This window comes from Rousettus aegyptiacus, unplaced genomic scaffold, assembly GCF_014176215.1.
Source record: "Rousettus aegyptiacus isolate mRouAeg1 unplaced genomic scaffold, mRouAeg1.p scaffold_m13_p_3, whole genome shotgun sequence".
NCBI classification, from domain to species: Eukaryota; Metazoa; Chordata; class Mammalia; order Chiroptera; family Pteropodidae; genus Rousettus; species Rousettus aegyptiacus.
Genome location: NW_023416306.1, coordinates 96,773,669 through 96,794,169, shown reverse-complemented (window position 1 = coordinate 96,794,169; position 20,501 = coordinate 96,773,669). Strand labels below are relative to the sequence as shown.

Sequence of the window (20,501 nt, the reverse complement as noted above, 5' to 3'; positions counted from 1 at the left end):
ATAGGAACTCTTTATAATATAGGCGTAAAAATCAAGGGTTAACAAACAGTTATATCTTTAGGGTTCACAATTTGCAAATGCTATAATGTAGCTGATAATTACTTGAATATTGGCCAAAGTCAGAGCACTAATTTTTAACCAGTATTCTCATATCATTTATTAAATAATCTCCTTTATTCATGTAAACTTAAAAAACATATAAAATGTTATGTGGACTAAAGTATTAGTGAGCATTGTTTCCTCTGCGAGGGTTGAAAGGACTGGAGCTCAGGAAGGACTTGAACTGTATCTGCAATGTCAAATTTACATATAGCATTTCAGGAGGGATGGTAGATATAGAACTGTTACACTATCCTGTCTTTTTGTTAAAAGAAAAACACTATTTTAATTAAAAAATTTAAAGAAGTGAAAGCACTAACAGTTTCACTTCCCCATTACCAGTTGTTAGCATGGCTATCTGTGCATTTAGGGCTACACAAATGAACATAGATATATGTATAAAAAGATAGATACGTAGATAGATAAATCATAAAATGAAATGGAATCTTATAGTGCTTCTACCTTGATTGCTTTGGTAGTGGTTAATATGGGTCGTGTAAATTTGTCAAACTCATCAAAACGAACTTTTAAAATAGTACATTTTATTTTATGTGAATATACCACTATAGAGTTGATTAAAAATGGGATATGAAAAGATAGTGATTATTCTTGGGAGAGAGTGAGGTTATGTTGTTTCTTGATCTGGGTGTGTTTACTTTGTGAAAATTCACTGAGTTTATAATTTGTGCAACTTTTCTATATATGTTATACTTCATTAAAATGATTACTTAAAAATGGGATGCTAATAATTATATAATAGACAATATACTGTTTAAGGTCATTCTTTTTTATGACATTGTATTCTATTGGATGCACATATATGTTTAATCCCCTTATGAACATCTTTGATCATATTTCTTTGCACATTTATAAATTTAATTGTGTCTATCATATTTAAAAATATCTAGTAATACTAATCATCTTTTTCAACATATTCTTGCCTAATCTCGCCAGCTTATTTCCCTGGTTAAATTTGAGGATTCTCTATTAAGTTCCAAAAAGAAAAATTTCCCTAAGATTTTGATTGAAACTACATTGAAATCAATTAATTTAAGAGAGAACTGACATCTTTACTGTATTTGTATAGTTACATTTAGGAACCTGCTTTGTCTTTTTTGTTAAAAAAATTTTGTGTTCTTAAGTACTTTTCTTCATTTAAATCTCATACATAGTTTAATTTAGTGTATTTCTGCCTGTTGTTAATTTAGAGGAAAAACATTTTCTTTCTATTATATGTCTTTTCATTTGACTGTACTGTTCTTTATAAAAAAAAAGTTACCACTAATCAAAAGATTACAAATTAAAATACAATCTCATTTCTTGCTTTTCAAGTTGAATAAATTTTTGAGGATTGCGAAAATGTAATGAAATAGAAATGAAATTAAATTTTCGTGGGAGGACATTTTCCTGTTAAAAACCAAAAGTCTAAATGATCAGACCATTTGATCCAAATTCAACTTATAGGAGTGTGTCATAACAATTACGAAGAAATAATATTACTTATATTTCATATTGGCTATATTTTTTAATACCAAGAAATTGGAAAATCCGTAAGTGGCCAACAGTAGGGCATTTATTTAATAAATGCTAGCATAGCCATCTGACAGAATGCTGAATAGCCTAACAGTTGTGTTTTACAAGAATATTTAATTGTTTTATAAAATATTTACAAAGGGGTGTTAAATGGAAAAGCATGTGTGAAATACTAGGTAATACAAGTTCAATTACTGTATTAAAGAAAATTTAAAAAATTGAGGGAAGCACAACTTCAGAAAAGACATGCAGCAGAATCATACAGGATTTGAAATTGGAAGGCTGGATACTGCTTCATGCTGATCTAGAAGTAAAACGTTGTATTTAATTCTTATTAGATTTTATTTTTCTAAATTGAAATTGAGATCATTATGACTTTTCCAGAATAGATAAAAGGTATAGTCACAATTTCAAAAGTATTAGCATTTGGAGGTTTTGCTATTGTGATTATTGTTAAGTCATTTGTCCATGTTAAATAGCTATACGGAAATGGATCCTGTTATCATTGCCTCTGAAGGAGTGGAGAAATTCAAAAATGAAAATTTTGAAATTATTATTGTTGATACAAGTGGCCGTCATAAACAAGAAGACTCTTTGTTTGAAGAAATGCTTCAAGTTGCTAATGCTATAGTAAGTAGCTTTCAATTTAACATTATAAAGACTTTGGTTAATTTAATTATATGTTATTTTTTGCCTATAGGACAGATTTTGAGTGATTTATTTTTGTTTTGAGCACCTCTGTATGATAAAGACTTAATCTTCTCTACATTAAGCATGAAATTTTCATGAGCAAGTATTAAAAAAATAATTTCTTTTCTCACTTATTCATTTTAGTATATATGAGAAAAAAAATAACAAACAAAACATTTAAAAATTAACCTTTAATAACCACTGAATTTCCTTTCTGTAAATATTTAAATTAAATATGAAATGTTTACTTTAGATGAATTTTCAGAGATTTTCAAAATGAAGCATTTTAAAATATTAATCAATTAGTGTCTCAAATTGTAATATAAATAATTTGGGGAGAAGAAGCAGTTTATAGATAATCGGTAGCACATATTATGAATCCATGTTTTGGGGTGGTGGCAATAATTCTTTGGTTAATGCTAATAAGTTCATTTTTAGCTATGCCATTATTTTCATCAAGTTGAGAAGAGCCAAGGGAAATAGCCTCAGCTGTATTTTATTCATTTTGATTTTAGTGTACACTCTTCTACTTTCGATTTCTCTCTGATTTACTTTTGCTAGTCCCTATTGCCTAGAATGTGATTCTTCTAGACCTTTGGATAACTTTAACTTTTCCTCTTTATTCAGGCCTGGTCTTAAATGTTACCTTCAGAGAGGCCTACCTTACCTAGAGAAGCCTCCCACACCTCAAAACTGATACTGTCTATCCTGCTTTAATTGTTGTACATCTGAAATGTTTATTTGCCTATTTATTATCAGTTTCCTTTGACTAGAATGTAAGTCCCATTAGAGCAAGGATTTTCTTATTCATCTCTTTGTCTTAGGACCTAAATAGTGCCTAATACGTACTACTCCTTCAATAAATATTTATTAATTGCATGAATAATTATTTATAATAAATATTTTTATATAGTTTCTAATGAGGAAATAGCTTAAGATCAGTAAAAATATGTATCTTTTCCATTTAAATTTTCTAGCAACCTGATAACATTGTTTATGTGATGGATGCCTCCATTGGGCAGGCTTGTGAAGCCCAGGCTAAGGCTTTTAAAGATAAAGTAGATGTAGCCTCAGTAATAGTGACAAAACTTGATGGCCATGCAAAAGGAGGTGGTGCGCTCAGTGCGTAAGTATCATTGATGGTCTTGTCCTATATCTTGGACTCCTGGCGGGGAAGGGGGAGGTATTTGTGTGTTTGTGAATATTCATGGTTTATTGTTCATTATTTAAAGTATATTCCAATAGTAGACCTAATATGGTCTATAAAAAGTTTAAATAGAAACAATTTCGGAGTCCCTCTCATACAGTTTTGTTTGAACTAGTGAACAGAAACTTGAGCTATATACCTTTGTCTAATTAGTTTTGAAATCTACTGGAAATTTGTTTTCCTTTTATGCTTTCTTTTTGCAGAGTTGCTGCCACAAAAAGTCCAATTATTTTCATTGGTACAGGGGAACATATAGATGACTTCGAACCTTTCAAAACACAGCCTTTCATCAGCAAACTTCTTGGTAGGTACAGTGATGGGGATATAGAAAAACCTCCAAGAAATAGCATGGATACATAGGACAGGTTAGGATTTTAATCCTGCCCTCTCACTAACTAGTTCAGGAAATTCATTTTTTTATATGATTTGTATTCCTTGCTTGCTGTGGTTAGAGTGGTAAATGAACTATTATATGGCAAGTTCTTTGGAAAAGTTTTAGAGCACAATATAAAAATATATGGTTGTAGTAATAGCATTGGTAATGGTGTTATAGTTAGAGAACATGGAATTTGAAATTAAACCCTGGACTGGAGTCCCTGCTTTGTTACTTAACCCCTCTAGTTTCTGTTTTCTCACCTATGAAGTGTAATAGAACTATCTGATCTGCCTATCTCACAGGGTTATTATGTATATGCATGTATTTTATATAATGTAAAGAAAGGTATACTACTGTTAATTTTACTTTTTTGGATCTTATAGGTATGGGTGATATTGAAGGATTGATAGATAAAGTCAACGAGTTGAAGTTGGATGACAATGAAGCACTTATAGAGAAGTTGAAACATGGTATAATATCTTCCCTTGATTTTTTTTAATAAAGCTAGTATTAATTTGTTTGAAATGATAAATCTATTCTTGAAATCAATTCTTCAAATGTTTATTTTTTAATGATTTATATGTAAATCATTTTAAATCTCAGACATCTCAGCAATTATAGAATTAAATGTTTTATTTTCTTTTTTGTAATCAAATTGCCTTAAAGTTAAAATAGAGGCTTTCATTGGGTTTCGTGAAGTAAAACAGGTGAAAAGAAAGAACGTTCTCTTCTAATTGGTTTAATTCTAAATTATATATATAAAGAAATTTAAAAGAATGAGATTGAATGCACAAACATATATTTTCTTCACCCAATATTGAAGATCACTCCTATAGAGAAGTATATCATTGTGGTTAAGAGCTCAGGTTTTTAAATCTAATATAACTTTTTCAAATTACTTGACCTCAATTTCTTTATCTGTAAAAAGTAGGTAATACTAAGTATCTTCTTCATAGAATTGTGAAGATTAAATTATGGATGTAAAATATCTAGCACATTAGAAACATTCAACATATATTATTATTGACCATTTCTGTTTTTTTCAAAAAGATACTACTTTTAATTTCCATGGCCACATACTATCTTGCCTCTTTGCTCCTCTCACTCATCTTGTTAGGTACCTATGTCTTTACCTCTCTTTTAAATGTTGGTATTTTCAGGGATCATTTTAGGCTATCTACTTTCTCTAGAGCTTCAGACTCATATCTGTATGTTTACTAGACCATTCTTGGATGTTCCATAGATGCTACTTCAAAGTTAACATACTTGTATCTTCCCATCTTAACCTTGCACCCCATTGTTGTCATCAAGGAATGATAACACCTTTTCTGTTTTTGCCTGTCAGAACTTGGGTGTTGTCATTAACTCTTATCTCTTCCTCACTCTGCCCACTCCTTTTCCCATGAGTCAGTTAGTCCTAATGATTCTCTACCTTTTAATTATCACCATTCTATCCTCTCTCTAGCTGCTCAGCATTTATGCAAGTTCATCACTTGCCTAGATTTGTTTGTTCTAAATCTTTTAACATCTTCCAGCTTCTTGGACTCTTTGACTCGGACCTACTTTTTATACTGCAGTCAAAATGGTCTTTCAAAAATGCAAATCTGGTCCCATTACTGCCTTTCTTAAAATCTATTCAGCGGCTTCTCATTGCCTTTAGAAGGGTTTTCAAAGACTGCCTTCTAGCCTACATCTTCCATGTCATTTTTCAACATTGTTCTTAGCATTGCATGTGCCAGTCATGCTGAATTTCTCTGTTTCTCACATGGACATGGTTGTCTTACCTCTGAGGCTTTACCCTTAGTATTCTTTTTGCCTGTTAGACAGGTATCCTCTCTTCTTTCGACTTCCCTCTTCTCCCCAAGCCAAACAGGCTAACTTATACTTCAGGTCTCTCCCTGCATGTCCTTCATTTTACTCTGCTATTTCTATTGCACCCTGTACTTGTTTTATTATTCATCACAGTTATTTGTCTTCCCAGCTTGAAGATGAAGGGAGGTTTCATAGCTGTGTTTTTCATCATTTATGTTCACAGTACTTAACTCAGTTTCTGGCACTCAGTGAGTTTTCAGTAGATGTTTGTTGATTGAATGAATTTATCCTTAATTGCTGATTCTTTCCCCCGCCTTCCAATGTGTTAACTAGCATTACTGCTGCTTCCACCACCACATGAAACTAGGTTATTTATTCCCAGTCTACTTTCTTACTCCTGGGTCACTCCTTTTGTCTCTGCATTTTGCTTTTCCTCCTAACAATTATACTCATTTTTGAGATCACCAGGGGCCTCCTAATTTCCAAATGTGGTGGCTTTTCTTTCTCCTTGATTCCCAGTATTTTAACAGTATTATCTGCCTTTTCTGTTTTCAGACTCTTCACTTGGATTTCATGATGGTAGATTTCCTATATTATCATAGCTTCAATTGTCAGTTTGTACAGTGGCCAAATATGTATTTCCGTCTTAATGTTTTCTACCACTATGTAATTCTACATTTCTAGTTGCCTGCTATAATATTTCTTGTAGGATATTGTACTGGCACTTCAAACTCAGAATGCCTAAGCAGTGTTGTAGGAACAGTACAGCCTTTAGGGAAACTGGAACCTGATTTGGATAAACTCCAGGTCTGTCCTACTTTTGTTTCTCTTCTCCTGTTTTTATTTGCAAAAATGCAAAACTTCTACACTTTTGTTTGCCTTCTCTTTGATATTTGTTTTTCTAACCGATCTTGGTGGCCTACATACTTTTCTTTAAATTCCTTGACTTCATATATCACATTGATATTCTAGTAATTCTGATACATTTCTCTCTACTATGAATTTCCTTTGTGATCAGTCCATCTGTGCAGCATCTCCTAACTTTTACATGTCTTCCTGATTTGATGCTCTATAAAAAAGATGCCATTTATGACATATTTTTTGGTTAGTCTTCGTTTTCTTATTTTATAATGCATTTCACAATATAATACTAAAAAGAATAGTATGCATTTTTATTATGATAGTGCAGTTCTTCCAGTGTATTCTTCTAAAAGTGAGATCATCTTTAGCAGATTTAGTTGCTAAAGCCAGAAGCAATGTCTTTCAACCATCATTATTAACTTTATTCTGCTTCATGTCCCATTTTTAAAATACGTTAATGTCTTCCACTGTAGTCTTTCCTCCCCCTAACATGCACCTGTTTTCTGGTATTTTTTAATAGCATATTTCAAACATGCAGAACAGTATAGAAAACAGTATTAAATACCTGCTGACCAGCAAGTTCAGTCAAATCATGTCATTTTCCCAAACCTGCTGTAGTTATTTTTGAGGGACTGAAACACTACAGAAACAATTAAAGTCACCAGTTTATCCCTTTGTCTCTCTTCTCATTCACCTCCTGGCTTCCTCCAAGATAAGCACTGTCTTAAATTTATTGTCATCTCCATGCATGGATTTTGTTATTAAGTGTATATATTCAGAAATAAAATAGCATTTTACTAAAAAAAAAAAAAAAAAATTCAGAATGCCTAAAACCAAATAATTTCCATTTATATCTTTAGGACATAAGTAGGAATTATTCTTTCGTCTTTGTCTTGTTCATTCTGGTTGTGTGTGTGTTTTTTTTTAATTGAAGTTGATTTGCATATAATAATATACTCAGATTATAAGGATATTATTACTTCATCAATTTGACAAATGCATCATAATCCACACTTCATCATGAAGCAGGACATTTTTATTACTCTAGAAAGTTTGCTTATTTCCCTTCCCAGTGAAGACTTTATATCATAGAAATCCTAGAATATGTCCTTTTTTACTTGAAATCTGGTTTCTTTGACTCAGCATATTTTTTATATCCATCCATGTAGTTATACTAACCCGTAGCCTGTTTTTTCAATGTTGAGTAGTAGTTCATCTAGTCTATTCATTTTCCAGTTCATGAACAGCTAAGCCACTTAAGAAATTCCAAACAATCTTTTAAAGTTGTTTTTGCCATTTTGTGTTCTCACCAACAATATATGAGAGTTCTGCTTGCTCCACATCTTTAACTTTTAGTGTTGTCAGGCTTTTTAATTTTATTCCTCCTATTGGATGTAGTTTATCTGCCTTATTTTCAAATTTCTTATGTATTTGTTTATTCCATTTTCCCTGATACTCTAGGATAGGATCTGTCTGTGTATCTGTATATTCACTGCATTCATCCTGTGATCTAGCACATAGTAACTGCTCAGTGAGTATTTATTGATTGGATATTTTGTAAGTGTGCTTCAAGGTGAACCCATGATTAAGGAAAATATTAGTTTTATTAGATGAAACGTATATTCTCTAATACATCTGAATCATTTATATTGTGTTTCAGGTCAGTTTACATTGCGAGACATGTATGAACAATTTCAAAATATCATGAAAATGGGCCCCTTCAGTCAGATCTTGGTGAGTTAACCTAAAAAGTTTTTTCTAACTTATTTTGTTTTTCATTAAAATTTCTAAGAATGGATGCACTTGCTTTAATTATTTTTTATATTTGAGTAAAAAGAGATACTTGAAAAACTTAGTGTCAATATTAAAGCTAATAGTTAAACGTCAAAATTATGAAAAATTAATCGCAGGCTATTGTTGATTTTATGTTTAAATATATCTGTTTTAGGGGATGATACCTGGTTTTGGAACAGATTTTATGAGCAAAGGAAATGAACAGGAATCAATGGCAAGGCTAAAGAAGTTGATGACAATAATGGATAGTATGAATGATCAAGGTAAGATGGTAGATTACTTGACTAGGAGGACAGTGTTCTGAATATCAGCAAGTTAAGAGTGTCACTGTGGTCTCATGGACAAGATGAGGAAAAATTTAGACTGAAAGATTTTTGTTAGATAGATTTGTAGCTCCTTGAAAGCTCTTACACAACAGGTTTTTATTATTAGATTGACTTCATCATTGAGAGAAATGGCTAGTACAGTTGTTTCCCCATTGGGTCCTATGTAAAGACCATTAGTTCTTCATGGTGTTGGTAGAAATAAAAAGGGAGTTCTGTAGTCTAGTTGGTGGGATACTAGGTTAAAAAACTAAATTGTTTATTATAAGTCTCCTCAGAGCTCTAATATGCTAACATGAAGTGGAATCTATAAGAGAGAGAGAGTTAAAGCAATGTTTACAAACTCATTTTTCTCTGAAACTGATTATCCATTTTTCAGTCTTTTCAGAAAAAGTATACTGCTCTATCTCTATGATTCTATGTTATCACTACCTCCTATACTTCCACATCTTTTATCTGGTCCTCATTCCGTTACCAGTTCTAGTCCTGTGACCCCTTTATCTTTTTACTAGTCTTTTATCACCTTTTCTGATTCAGTCCAGCAGGTGTGCTAAAAATACCTTTTAGGCCTTCTGCTTCTATCACTTGACCTCTGGCCTTATTTGCAAAGAAATACATACAGGCTTTTGGCATTAAATTTTCTCTACCTTTGGCTAACATACCAGTAAGATTGTGATAGCAACAAACTGTTCTTCAAGCCTTTTCAAGGACCTTTCTCTATCAAGAAAATCCTTACCTTTATCTCCAGTCTCTCCTGATAGGCTGAATTGTTTTCCCCGTCAGGGTATAAACATTCTTAAATTCACATTTTCTGGGCTTTACTTCTCCCTCATGCATTTACTCTGTCTCTTTTTAGTCAAGTTTCTTAAAAGAACATATCGTATTCTTAAACTATTGAAATCTGACTTTTGGTCCCACCAATACTCTGAAATAGATCATACCAAGATCTTCAATAACTTTCTACTGGTCTTTACAACGTTGGATGTTAATCACCATTTTTTCTTAGTTTCCATTATACCATCTCCACACTTTTACCCTTACCTTTCTTGTTAACTTTCACTGGTATCTCTCAGCTCATCTCTTCAGTGAATATATGCTATGGGGTTCTGTTCTCACCCAGTGTTTCTTATTATTATTCTCGTTTTTCATTCTCTTTTCTTTTCCACATCGATGTGTTGTCTACTGCCTGATTGATTGTTCCTTTTTTTCTAGTCTCTACCTCTTTCCTGAGCTCTAGGCTTTCATAATAACCCAAATAAGATTGTGTCTTTCTTATTGCTCTGTCTTCAACACTAGAAAAAGTTTTGCATGTAGAATTAAAAATTGCAACCATGTCTAGAGTATTTACTCTGTGCTAGGCACTGTTATGAGGACTTTACACATATTCACTCATTAATCTTCACAAAAACTCTGAAGGGACAATTCTGGGGTCAAAATTCATTATTATTTAGCTTTTACCGATTAGGAAACTGAGATACAGGGAAGTTGAGTAATTAACTCAAGATCATTAGCTAGGGAGTGGTGAGACTGGGCTTTGAACTCATGCATTCTGAATCAAGAGCCTACACTGTGGATCACCTTCCCTCTGGGTGCTCACTAAATGGTGGACAGACATCCCTATTTACATATTTGAAAGTTTTCTGAGGCATATCAGATCCAAAATGTAGTGCTTTTCCCTTGGTGAGTGACACTTCCATCTATTACTCAGTCCTCCAAGCTAGAAATTGGGGTCAACTTAGACTTATATCCTTGCTGTTTTCCTGTTTGTGGTTCTTTGATTATGGAGGAAGAGGTACCGAAGTGCCTAACTTTTCTCCTTTCAGTTATGTCAGTTTTGCTTCATATAGTTTGAATCTCTTTTGTTGGGTTCATACACATTTAGAATTATGATTTATTAGTGAATTGACCATTTTATCATTATGTATGTAATGGCCTCCTTCGTCCCTGATCTACTTTGTCACATATTAATACAACCACTTAAACTTTCTTTTAGCTTTTTTCATGTGTATCTTTTTCCATCCTTTTACTTTTAGCCTACTGATACCACATTTGAAGTGAGTTTATGTCAATAGCATATAATTGGGTTATGTTTTTTTCTTTTAATACATTCTGGTAATCTCTTAACTGGTGTATTATTCACATATTAGTATTTAGCTCTACCTAAATTAGGATTTTATTATTCTGTTTGTTCTCTCTGATTTTTGTTCTTCTTTATTTTTTCAATTTACCTGCGGATTACTTGAACATTGTTTTAATGTACATGTATTGTTTTTTAATATATCTCTGAATAGTTTTCTTAATGGCTGCTCTGGGTATTAAGTATGCATAGGTATTTAACTTAACACAGTCTACTCGTATCAGTGTTTTACCATTTCAAGTGGAATATAGAAACCTTAGAAGTGTGAGTTCTACTTTCTGAATATTTCTCATATATTCCCTCTTTTTGCCTCTATGTTCCCTACATTAATTTCTCCATTCATTATTTTTTACCTGGATTGCTACAGTAGCCTCATGACTCTTCCCTTTTTCTTTCTTCACTCCTCTTTTCAATCTTTCTTCCTCACTCTCACAAGAATGGTCTTTATAAATGACAGTTCTGGGGTCAGAATCTTTCAGTGGCTCTTTATTGTCTTCAGACGAATTCCAGACTCCTAAACTTGGCATACAAGTTCAGTTATAACCTTGTCCTTACCTACTTTTGCAGCTTCTTAAATCTGTCAACTCTTATCTATGCTTTTAATTTATCCTATCACTCCCTGTTGTGCTTCCTAGAATGTCCCTTATTCTTTTCTTTTCTCTACTTAACTCATACTTGTCCTTCAGGACTACTCAGTTAAAGAGAAACCACTAGCATGGAGCCTTTCCTGACTTCCTTCTTTAAGTTGTCTCCTTCAGCTAGTTGCTTAACTCTATTATATTGCTCACTGTGATTTGTTATGATTAGCTTATCTTCTATCTCTCACTCCGTTTGAGCTCTTGGAAGGAATGTGATAAAAATTTCCTGAATATTTTATATTGAAGATGTGAATTAAAAGCTGCATTTCTGAAATGGATTTAGAGGTTTTAACAGATTGTAAGTTTATCATGGGATAATTTGATTTTATTTGTATTGTATTGGTAATCATAGGTTACCTAGATTTTAGTTCACTTCTGGACACTATGCTTAGGGGGCATAGACAAATTAGAAGTTGTATTTAGGAAATCAGGATGATAAATGGGTTTCTAAACCATGTTATAAGTGAAACAGTCAGAAGGATGGAATATCACCTAGAGAAAATTCATAGGTGACATGTGGTTCTCAAATATTTGAAAACCTTATTCTTTGTGCCTGGCAAGGAGACATCTATGCAAATAGGAAGACGTACCAGGCAAACATATTTCATTTTAATATGTGAAAAGACTTTCTGGAATTCCAGGTGTAATAAAATGGCATAGATTGCTTTATTTTAGATAGTGGGTCATCTCTCCTTTGGGACGTTAAGACTGAGGCTAGATGAGAATTTATTGGGGGGATGTTGTAGAGAGGATGCAGATAGAATGGAAATTTTGACTAAAAGCCATCCATTTCTGAGATTGTATGCAATTAAAATCAGAAGAAATGCACCTCATATTCTGAGTTAACAAAACACTTTAGGAAATTAACTCATTCTTTATGTTACAGAAAGGATTAAAGTACTACTAGTAATTAGTTGATTATAGGAAATATAACAATTATTCTGTTGATTATAGGTAGAATTACCTACTTCTGCTTGCTTGTATGCCTAAATTTATTATTTAAATATTAATAGTTATTTAGAGCAAAGGTGAGCACTTTTATTCTTTTTTTTTTTTTGAAATATACATTTTACCTCTGGTTTATGCTCTGAGGGGCAGTTAGGTGTGAAATGTGGAAAGGATGGACATGAGTTTCAAAGGTTTTTAGAATGTTCTATTTTGCTTAAACTGTAGGGTGAGTACATATATATTTGTTTTATTTTTTATAGCTTATGAATATTATAAACATCCTTTTGAATACATTCCATGTTTAATTTTTTAAAATCAGGCAAACATGGCAAATGGTAATAACATTTGTTAAATCTGGTGGTAGTTTGACCATTATATTTGTTTTTCTTTGTGTAAAATGTTTGCGCATAACTGCTATACATAGTGAAAGTAAGTGAAAGTAATTTTCTCTTGCCTGCAGAACTAGATAGTACTGATGGTGCCAAGGTTTTTAGTAAGCAACCAGGAAGAATCCAAAGAGTAGCAAGAGGATCAGGTGTGTCTACAAGAGATGTTCAAGAACTTTTGACACAATATACCAAATTTGCACAGATGGTAAAAAAGATGGGAGGTATCAAAGGACTTTTCAAAGGTAAGAACAATAAGCTCATCAATAGTTAACACACTAAAAGGAAAGAAAGTTGAGAAACTAAAAATTAAAGCCAAGATATACTACCAGTATTAGAAAATATATTGCTGTATTTCATGTTATATTTAAATACTTCTGGGGTTTATAATGTGATCTGCGATTTATCTGTTTTCAGATTCAAGGTAATAAACATTATTATTTAAAAAAGCAAATTTAATGACTATTTTTTTGAAGACGTGATATATAGTAAATAAAATTTAGAGATATAAGAAACTAGAAGAAAAAAATTTTAAATACCCATTGCCTTTGATCCCCAAAGAATCCCATGTCCGTGGGTCCTATTGCAAATAACATTTGATAATAACTAGTGTTTTTTTTCTGAAACATCATGACTATTTTCCATATTGTCAAATATTTTCAAAATATAGCTTTTGGCCACTGAGTACTGTTTCAGTCGAGCATGTATATGTGTTTAATACAGTGCTACTTTGTTGGATATTTAGGCTGATTCATCTGCTTCTATGTCAGTATTCATTTTTGCATCAGTTTCTATGTTGTTTTCCTTAAGGCCAGGGAGTTTGTCTGATTGGAAGCATAGTAGATCCTGAATAAGTTTTGTAGGAATTTAATATTTCCAATTTAATGGTCAAATGTTTTTTCAATGTGTGTTTTTTAGATTGCTATTCAAGTATAACATGTCTTTATACATTTACTGGTTTGAATTTCCTTTGTGAATCACCTCTTAGGTTCTGTTTATTTTATTTTTTCCCTTATTGCTTTACCTCATTAAAATCCTTGGTTTATATCTGCAAATATTTTTCTCAGTTTTTCACTTGCCTTTTTATTTATATTTTTTAATAAACAGAAGTTTTCATTTTTAATGTAGACAGTGCTACTTATCATTTCATTTCATTTCTTTTATACTCAAAGAAATTTTCACCATGTTGATAACAATAGTCAGCTACATTTTCTTCTGTATGTTTTGATTTTATTCTGTAGGTTTTACTTTTTGTCCCATTTGGAATTTGTTTTCCTATGTAAAAAGATGAATTTGTTTTTCCAAAGAGTAGTAGGACCTTCGATAGCTCAGTTGGTAGAGTGGAGGACTGTAATGGATGTTTTTTTCAAAGAGTTAGTCAATTGTCCTAACCCTCTCTTAATTTTTTTTTTTTACATTATAAACACCATTAAAGTAAATTTATTATTTCAAAAACTATTGATTAGGCAGGCTCCAAAGATGTACTATACATAGCTTTCTAAAAAAATGAGTATTTACAGAAGTTCTTCTCACCTGTGGTCTTTGACACTTTCTTATATTTCCTTGTATGCTATCCCCTATTTTCTCTTTTGTGGCAAGGGAAAAAAGTTAGACAAACATGTTTGAAATTGGTTATAATTCCTAACATCACGTGTTGTTTCAGACAGTTACTAATTAATATGTTATGTCATTCTAACATCTTTCCCAAATGACCCTGGCTATTCTTTTTTCCCCTCACTTTATTTATTCATTATTTTTCTTTCTTTTATTTTTCAATTGTCAGTCCAATCTTATCTAAGCATTGATTACCCAAAAAAGGCACAACCAAGATGAAGTGGGCGGTGGATGTGGTGCACATCCATGTCACATCAAACTCAATATTTTTCAGAAATTTTAAATCCTTTTACAAGAAATCACCAATGAACATAGAATTCACATCATATACAGATTTATTAATTTGATCATATGTTTTATAAAAAACATCTTTCATTCATAGTTCTTTGATTTATTCAGATTAGCTTTGATCAGAGAATTGGGCAGCTTTGGTTTTCTTTTTCCTAAATGCTCCTGAGAAGTTCCAGAGTTACTGTTCCTTTGAAATAATTTTACTGAAGCCATTTTACTTATTCGTTGCTGTTGCTTCAGTCTCTTTTACTTCCTGTGTTTTAAGCCCAGCAGCTATTCTCTAGAGGAATGCTCTTATCAGTTCTGCTCTAGAGTGCATCTCTTTAATTGGCTGCCATTTTAACGGTGGAATTTTGACCATGTATGGAAATTCACTGATAAATGGAGTTAGAGTATCTTTCTGTTGTTCTCTGAAGCTTTTTGCTATTTTTAATAGCTTCTTAGATATACACAAATTTTCAAGTTCTCTTAGACTCATTTTTTCATATTTACCAGTTATCTAGTCTCTTTCCTGATTAACTCATAGCTATAAACATAGTTTTTGTTCAGCATACTCCCTTATCACTATTAAAAATTATTGTTGTTGCTTACTATTAATAGCCACTGGATGCAGTTTTTCTTATAATGGCTCATTCATAGATAATAACTAAAAGTATTAAGAAAAATCTTAGCCCTCAAGAAAGTCCCTTAAATGTTCCTTAATACAGAATTTCACTTATTCATTCTCAAAAATATGTATGTAATTGAAATAAAGATTTGAAGGGATATGGACAAATAGAAATAATTGTGTTAAAAGATTATAGATGATTTTTTTCTATTTATTTACTCAATTCACTAAACTTCCTATGATACGCCAATTATATTACATTCTATATTGACTCAAAACTTTTTTTTGTTTTCAGGTGGTGACATGTCTAAGAACGTGAGCCAGTCACAGATGGCGAAGTTGAATCAACAAATGGCCAAAATGATGGATCCAAGAGTTCTTCATCATATGGGTAAATACTAAGTTGTCACTTGCTAATACAGTTTAATTTATAAAGATTGAGTTTAAATAAACTTTCTGTTGTGATATTATGAAAATCTGTTCAACAGATGTGTGAGTTGAGGGAAATGGCTGTCTGACTTCTAAGTTGAATGGTTGTAATAGTGCTATATTAGCTGAGGTTTTATTCACTCATATGCTGCCATCTGTGTGATTTTTTGAGCAAGCCATTTCATCATCTTTTGTTCATGCTTACTTTGGTGACCTTTTGCCCTAGTTTAGAATCTAGATTTTTTAAATTATGAGACTTTGAAATTATACAAGAATTTTGAAACCCAATTCCACTTTTACTTTGTAGCCTGTGTAAAGTTCCTTAAACATTCTGAACCTCAAATCTCCTTCTTTAAAATCACAGATAATGTCTCATCAGGAAATTGTGACAATTGAATGAGCTAATAAATATGAAAGCATTTGGTACAGTTCTGGGCATAAGTAGATGTTTAATAAATGGTGAATTTTTTCTGTAAGTCCTATGAAATAACTCTCTGCCCTTCCTAACTGATTACTATTTACAAGAAAACTCTTGGACTTTCAGGAAAATAAATTTTTTATTTAGATTTTTTGACTCCATACTGTGTGACAGGTACTGTGTCAAGATTTTTTTCATATGTTATTTCATTTATTTCTCATAACTTGATGAGGTAGGTTCTTCATTCTGTTTTACAGATGAGGATAGTCATGAATATACAACTTTAGAATTGGTATGTTCTTTAAGGCCGATGACCAAATTATAGTTGGAACCCGCTATATTTTTTAGAAGTTAAAGTACTTATTCGGCAAAAGTAACAAATGTTTTAAATTCTACTTAATAATTATCTGATTTTACTTTCACTCTAGGTGGTATGGCAGGACTTCAGTCAATGATGAGGCAGTTTCAACAGGGTGCTGCTGGCAATATGAAAGGCATGATGGGATTCAATAATATGTAAAGAAGATGCCTTAATATAAACTGACTCAGTTGATTACATTATTTGCTGAGACCTCAAAGTTTCCCTCCTTTTTGCAAACGGGGAAAAAGTATTTTTCTTGCCTGTCTTGCCCTTTTTCTTTCTCTTCTCATTTCCCCCTTTTCGTTTTCCTTCCTTCTTTCTTCCCTCCTTTCCTTTGATATAAAGAAGGAATGTATGGTTTTTGTGGAAATCATCATATCTTTGGTTTAGATTTTCTTGTTTTCACCATCATAACACTTCTTAAGTTAAACAAATCATGATGTAAAATTTTAGTACTTAAAAGTTTTTAATTGTTTCAAAGGCCAAGCATTGCATCTGTAAACAGTCCTGGTCAGTAGTTATATGATGTCTCAATAAAAGTGCTGTAAAATAAACTTCAAAGTCATTATAAGTTAAGGGGTTGTTAACTTTTTTTATAGTTTAAAATTATTGGTGTATCACATTTAAAGACAGATGGAATAATCAATAGTTCTAAAACTATCCTTAGAAGTATACCTTTGCTGGGAAACATAGTAGAGTAATTGAACCATTAGTATTATGAATTTTTGTTTAACTTAAATAATTAAGATAGTTTTGCCATAGAAAATCTTAGCTCTGCCGTTTAAATTGAAATTGTGAATTTGGTTACAGTTTGCAATATAATGTTTTGTATATAACTTATATTTTTTTACCTCATATTTTTGAAGCCTTAATGGCAAAATTTGATTTTTTTTTTGAAAAGCCAATTTTGTTATTTTTCTTACATACCAAAAATCTACTTGAAGAAATAGATATACTTTGATGATAATAGCCAATCTATTGACCTCCTAATGGAAAAATAATTGCAGATATTAGGCTATCATTTTATATATTAATTTATATAACAAATTAATTTATATATTAAAAATATATAAAATGACAAAGTAAATCTGGTTGTTGGTTACTTTGGATTGCTGCACAATTCACTTAGAACAATGGCTTTTAAATAAGTTATGGAATTAATTAAAATACTAGAATTATTATGCTTATTTATTGACATCATGAAGCTAATAAATATGATGCAGCAGTGTATTTTGCACTAGAATGTACTGATCTTCAGCAAAGAATTGATGTGTAGTAGTTGGAGAGAGTAAAAGAAATAGCTGGTTTTTATAGTATTTTTTATGACTCAGGTGTTTTAAGAAGGTCTCATAAGTTAAAGTATCTTTAAAAAATAATTACATAAAGAATGCAACTGATTTCCTTGTATACTTGGGCAAAGATTTTATATCCCACTACATTATTTTCACTAGCTAAAAACTAGAATATTTCTATAGAACATTGTATATACCCTGTACAAATAATGTATCCTGAGTTCTGTAGGAATGTCAACTGCAAGGTCTAGCTATAGAAATTTGACAAGAGAAGATATTGTTCTCCATATTAGTTTTCTAATTAAACTGATGGCATACCACCTTTTCTGGACATGCATATTTGTGATTTCTATCTTTGGGGTATCACCTTTGTGTTTTGATCAAGAATGGAAATGAGACACTTAGCCAAACTTTATGGCTTCAGGCAACATTTTTGGTATTTTTGGGTCTGATGCAAATTATATTTTTTCAGAAGCAGAAATAACAGTGGCAAAGGACAACTAAAGGCCTAAAACACCTAGTTCAGCTTCTCTTTCTCTTTCCTCTTCTGTCAAGTGAGGGAATTGGAGAAGCCCTTAGCCTAATACCTGGCGTATTGGGCTTCGTAAGTGAAGCCACTGCTGTTATTTAACAATTTTCTTTATTCTTAAAATCAATCTAATGTGGATTTTTAATTTTACACCTTATTCTTGTGTATCAATGATAATCAAAATATATACCCCTAATCTGAGGGATGGGATAACCATAAAAATATTCTCTACTAAAATATATATGTAACTATGTCAAAACCATAAGAAAGTCTTGTTTTTTTATTTGATGGACATTCCTGGTTATTAAATTTTATTCAGCTTTGTTTTCCCAGTCTTTCACAGAAATAGATCCAAATTTACCTTTTTTAGCTCTATATGTATGGTTAAATGATAAATTTAGATCACAATTACATTTTCAAGTAGATAAATTGTAATAAAACCTGAATTTGTTTTTTCATCATGGTGATACAATATGACTTATACTATAAAGTGAAAGAAGGGAAGATTTGGCATGTTGCTTTGTTGCCCACTTTTAGTTGACCTGTGACAGTGTGGAAATAATGACAAAAATGTTAGTGCCCAAAACCCATTAGAATTTCTATACTTTTCTATGGCTATGAGTTGTTCATGTGCAGTAGACTGCTCTTCAACTTCATATTTGTGTTAAAAGTAACTCTTCTTAGAAAATACTTCCAGTACATGTTGCAATGTGACTTCCATTTTAAATTCCCAGTAAACTAAGAAATGTACCATGGACGTAACTTCTGTTTTGGCAGTGAAACTTATAATTTGACGTTAAATTGCCAATTTTCAAAATAAAATCATGCATTTATGAATATTTCACAAATTTTTATTAATAATCTTGATTACCCTTCTTGCTAGTAAGTGGAAAGGAATTTTGAATATATGTAATGTAGAACTATTTTGTTTGTGAAAGCCAATTCACGAAGTCTTTAACAATTGGCTCTTTTTCTTTTCTATTTATTGGTTTGTTTTTGCATTTTGCACTGACTCAATCCCTGGCTAAAGTCACTACACAACATCAGATCATGTTACTAAAACTTGTTTACCTCATTAATAAGCCAATTTGATTTTATTACTGGAATATAGATTATGATATTCTAACCAATGTTTAAAATGTAGATGGTTTTCAAATGATCAACTTTTGTTTTTAAGGTTCTCTTTTTTTAAGTTACCATAATTATAGCAGGATGGAAAGTGTACAATATTAAGCAGAGAGCAAGACAAAATAACTTTTGCACAGGAGAGAAAACAGTGTTTAAGTTTGTAGGGATGGGTGTTCCAGCTTGCTGGCTGCTCAGGTACCATGCTGAGTAACAGATGTGCTAGGGCATAACTTTGAGAAGCATTTATCAATTTTGCCTGGAATGAAATGGAATTTAAAGTGTCAAATGAAATCCCCCACCACCTGCCGTGGCCAAAATAATGTATTTTATTTTTGACCGCTACGATTCGTGAAAACTTGTGTGAAAACGTTCATACTAAAACTACAATTTAAAAAATCATTTACCTGGAAATGTCCTAACTAGTTTAATGCAGTAAGCATTGAGATCGTGACTTTTTAATTTGGTTGAACATTGGGAAAAAATGGGGAAAGTCTGGGATGCCTCCTCTTACGCGCGCGCGTTCCTAAAACAGATAAATGATTCCTCACATTTGTCAAAATGGAAGCTTGCTGTTGCCCTTTGCTTTCTTTCATGTGTCCCTTAACTTTTTCTACCGTCACATTTATTTGACAAGTGTAAGGAACATTCATTCACCTTTGAGGCTCTTATTTCAAAGTTATTTTGGCTAGACCGTCGTCATCCAGGTTAGAAATGGAATATGCAGCACGGGCCGTACATTTAAAAGTATTTTTTCAGCAACCGCATCTCAGCAGAGCCTTTGAACCACTTTGTAGCTGTTCTCATTTCACAAGTGTAGAAATCAAGGTCCGGGAGAGTGACTGCTCAGTATGCAGGTGATTGGTTAGTGGCTGCGCAGAGATCTAAAGCTAGGACACAGGTGCCAGTACGAGGAGCGACGTCACTGGTGATGATGACAGGCAGCAGCCGCGCGAGCTCCCGTCGTGGGCGGGGCCGGAAGCGATACTGCAGAAGGCCCCGCCCCGCTCCGCCAGGCAATGAGTCTGCGG

At 32.3% G+C, this 20,501-nt stretch overlaps 1 protein-coding gene across 2 annotated transcripts in view; it reads left to right on the top strand.

The window, feature by feature from the left end:
• SRP54 (signal recognition particle 54) overlaps positions 1–17,100 on the top strand; it is a 33,892-nt gene extending 16,792 nt beyond the window's left edge. For both annotated transcript variants that reach the window (XM_016152078.2, XM_016152079.2), the window contains 9 exons: positions 2,112–2,262; positions 3,300–3,448; positions 3,733–3,833; positions 4,289–4,375; positions 8,239–8,312; positions 8,527–8,635; positions 12,879–13,049; positions 15,612–15,707; positions 16,592–17,100. In XM_016152078.2, coding sequence (XP_016007564.1) covers positions 2,112–2,262; positions 3,300–3,448; positions 3,733–3,833; positions 4,289–4,375; positions 8,239–8,312; positions 8,527–8,635; positions 12,879–13,049; positions 15,612–15,707; positions 16,592–16,683 — 1,030 coding nt within the window. In that variant the 3' untranslated portion in view covers positions 16,684–17,100. The remainder of the gene's footprint in view (positions 1–2,111; positions 2,263–3,299; positions 3,449–3,732; positions 3,834–4,288; positions 4,376–8,238; positions 8,313–8,526; positions 8,636–12,878; positions 13,050–15,611; positions 15,708–16,591) is intronic.
• The last annotated feature ends 3,401 nt before the right edge of the window (positions 17,101–20,501 follow it).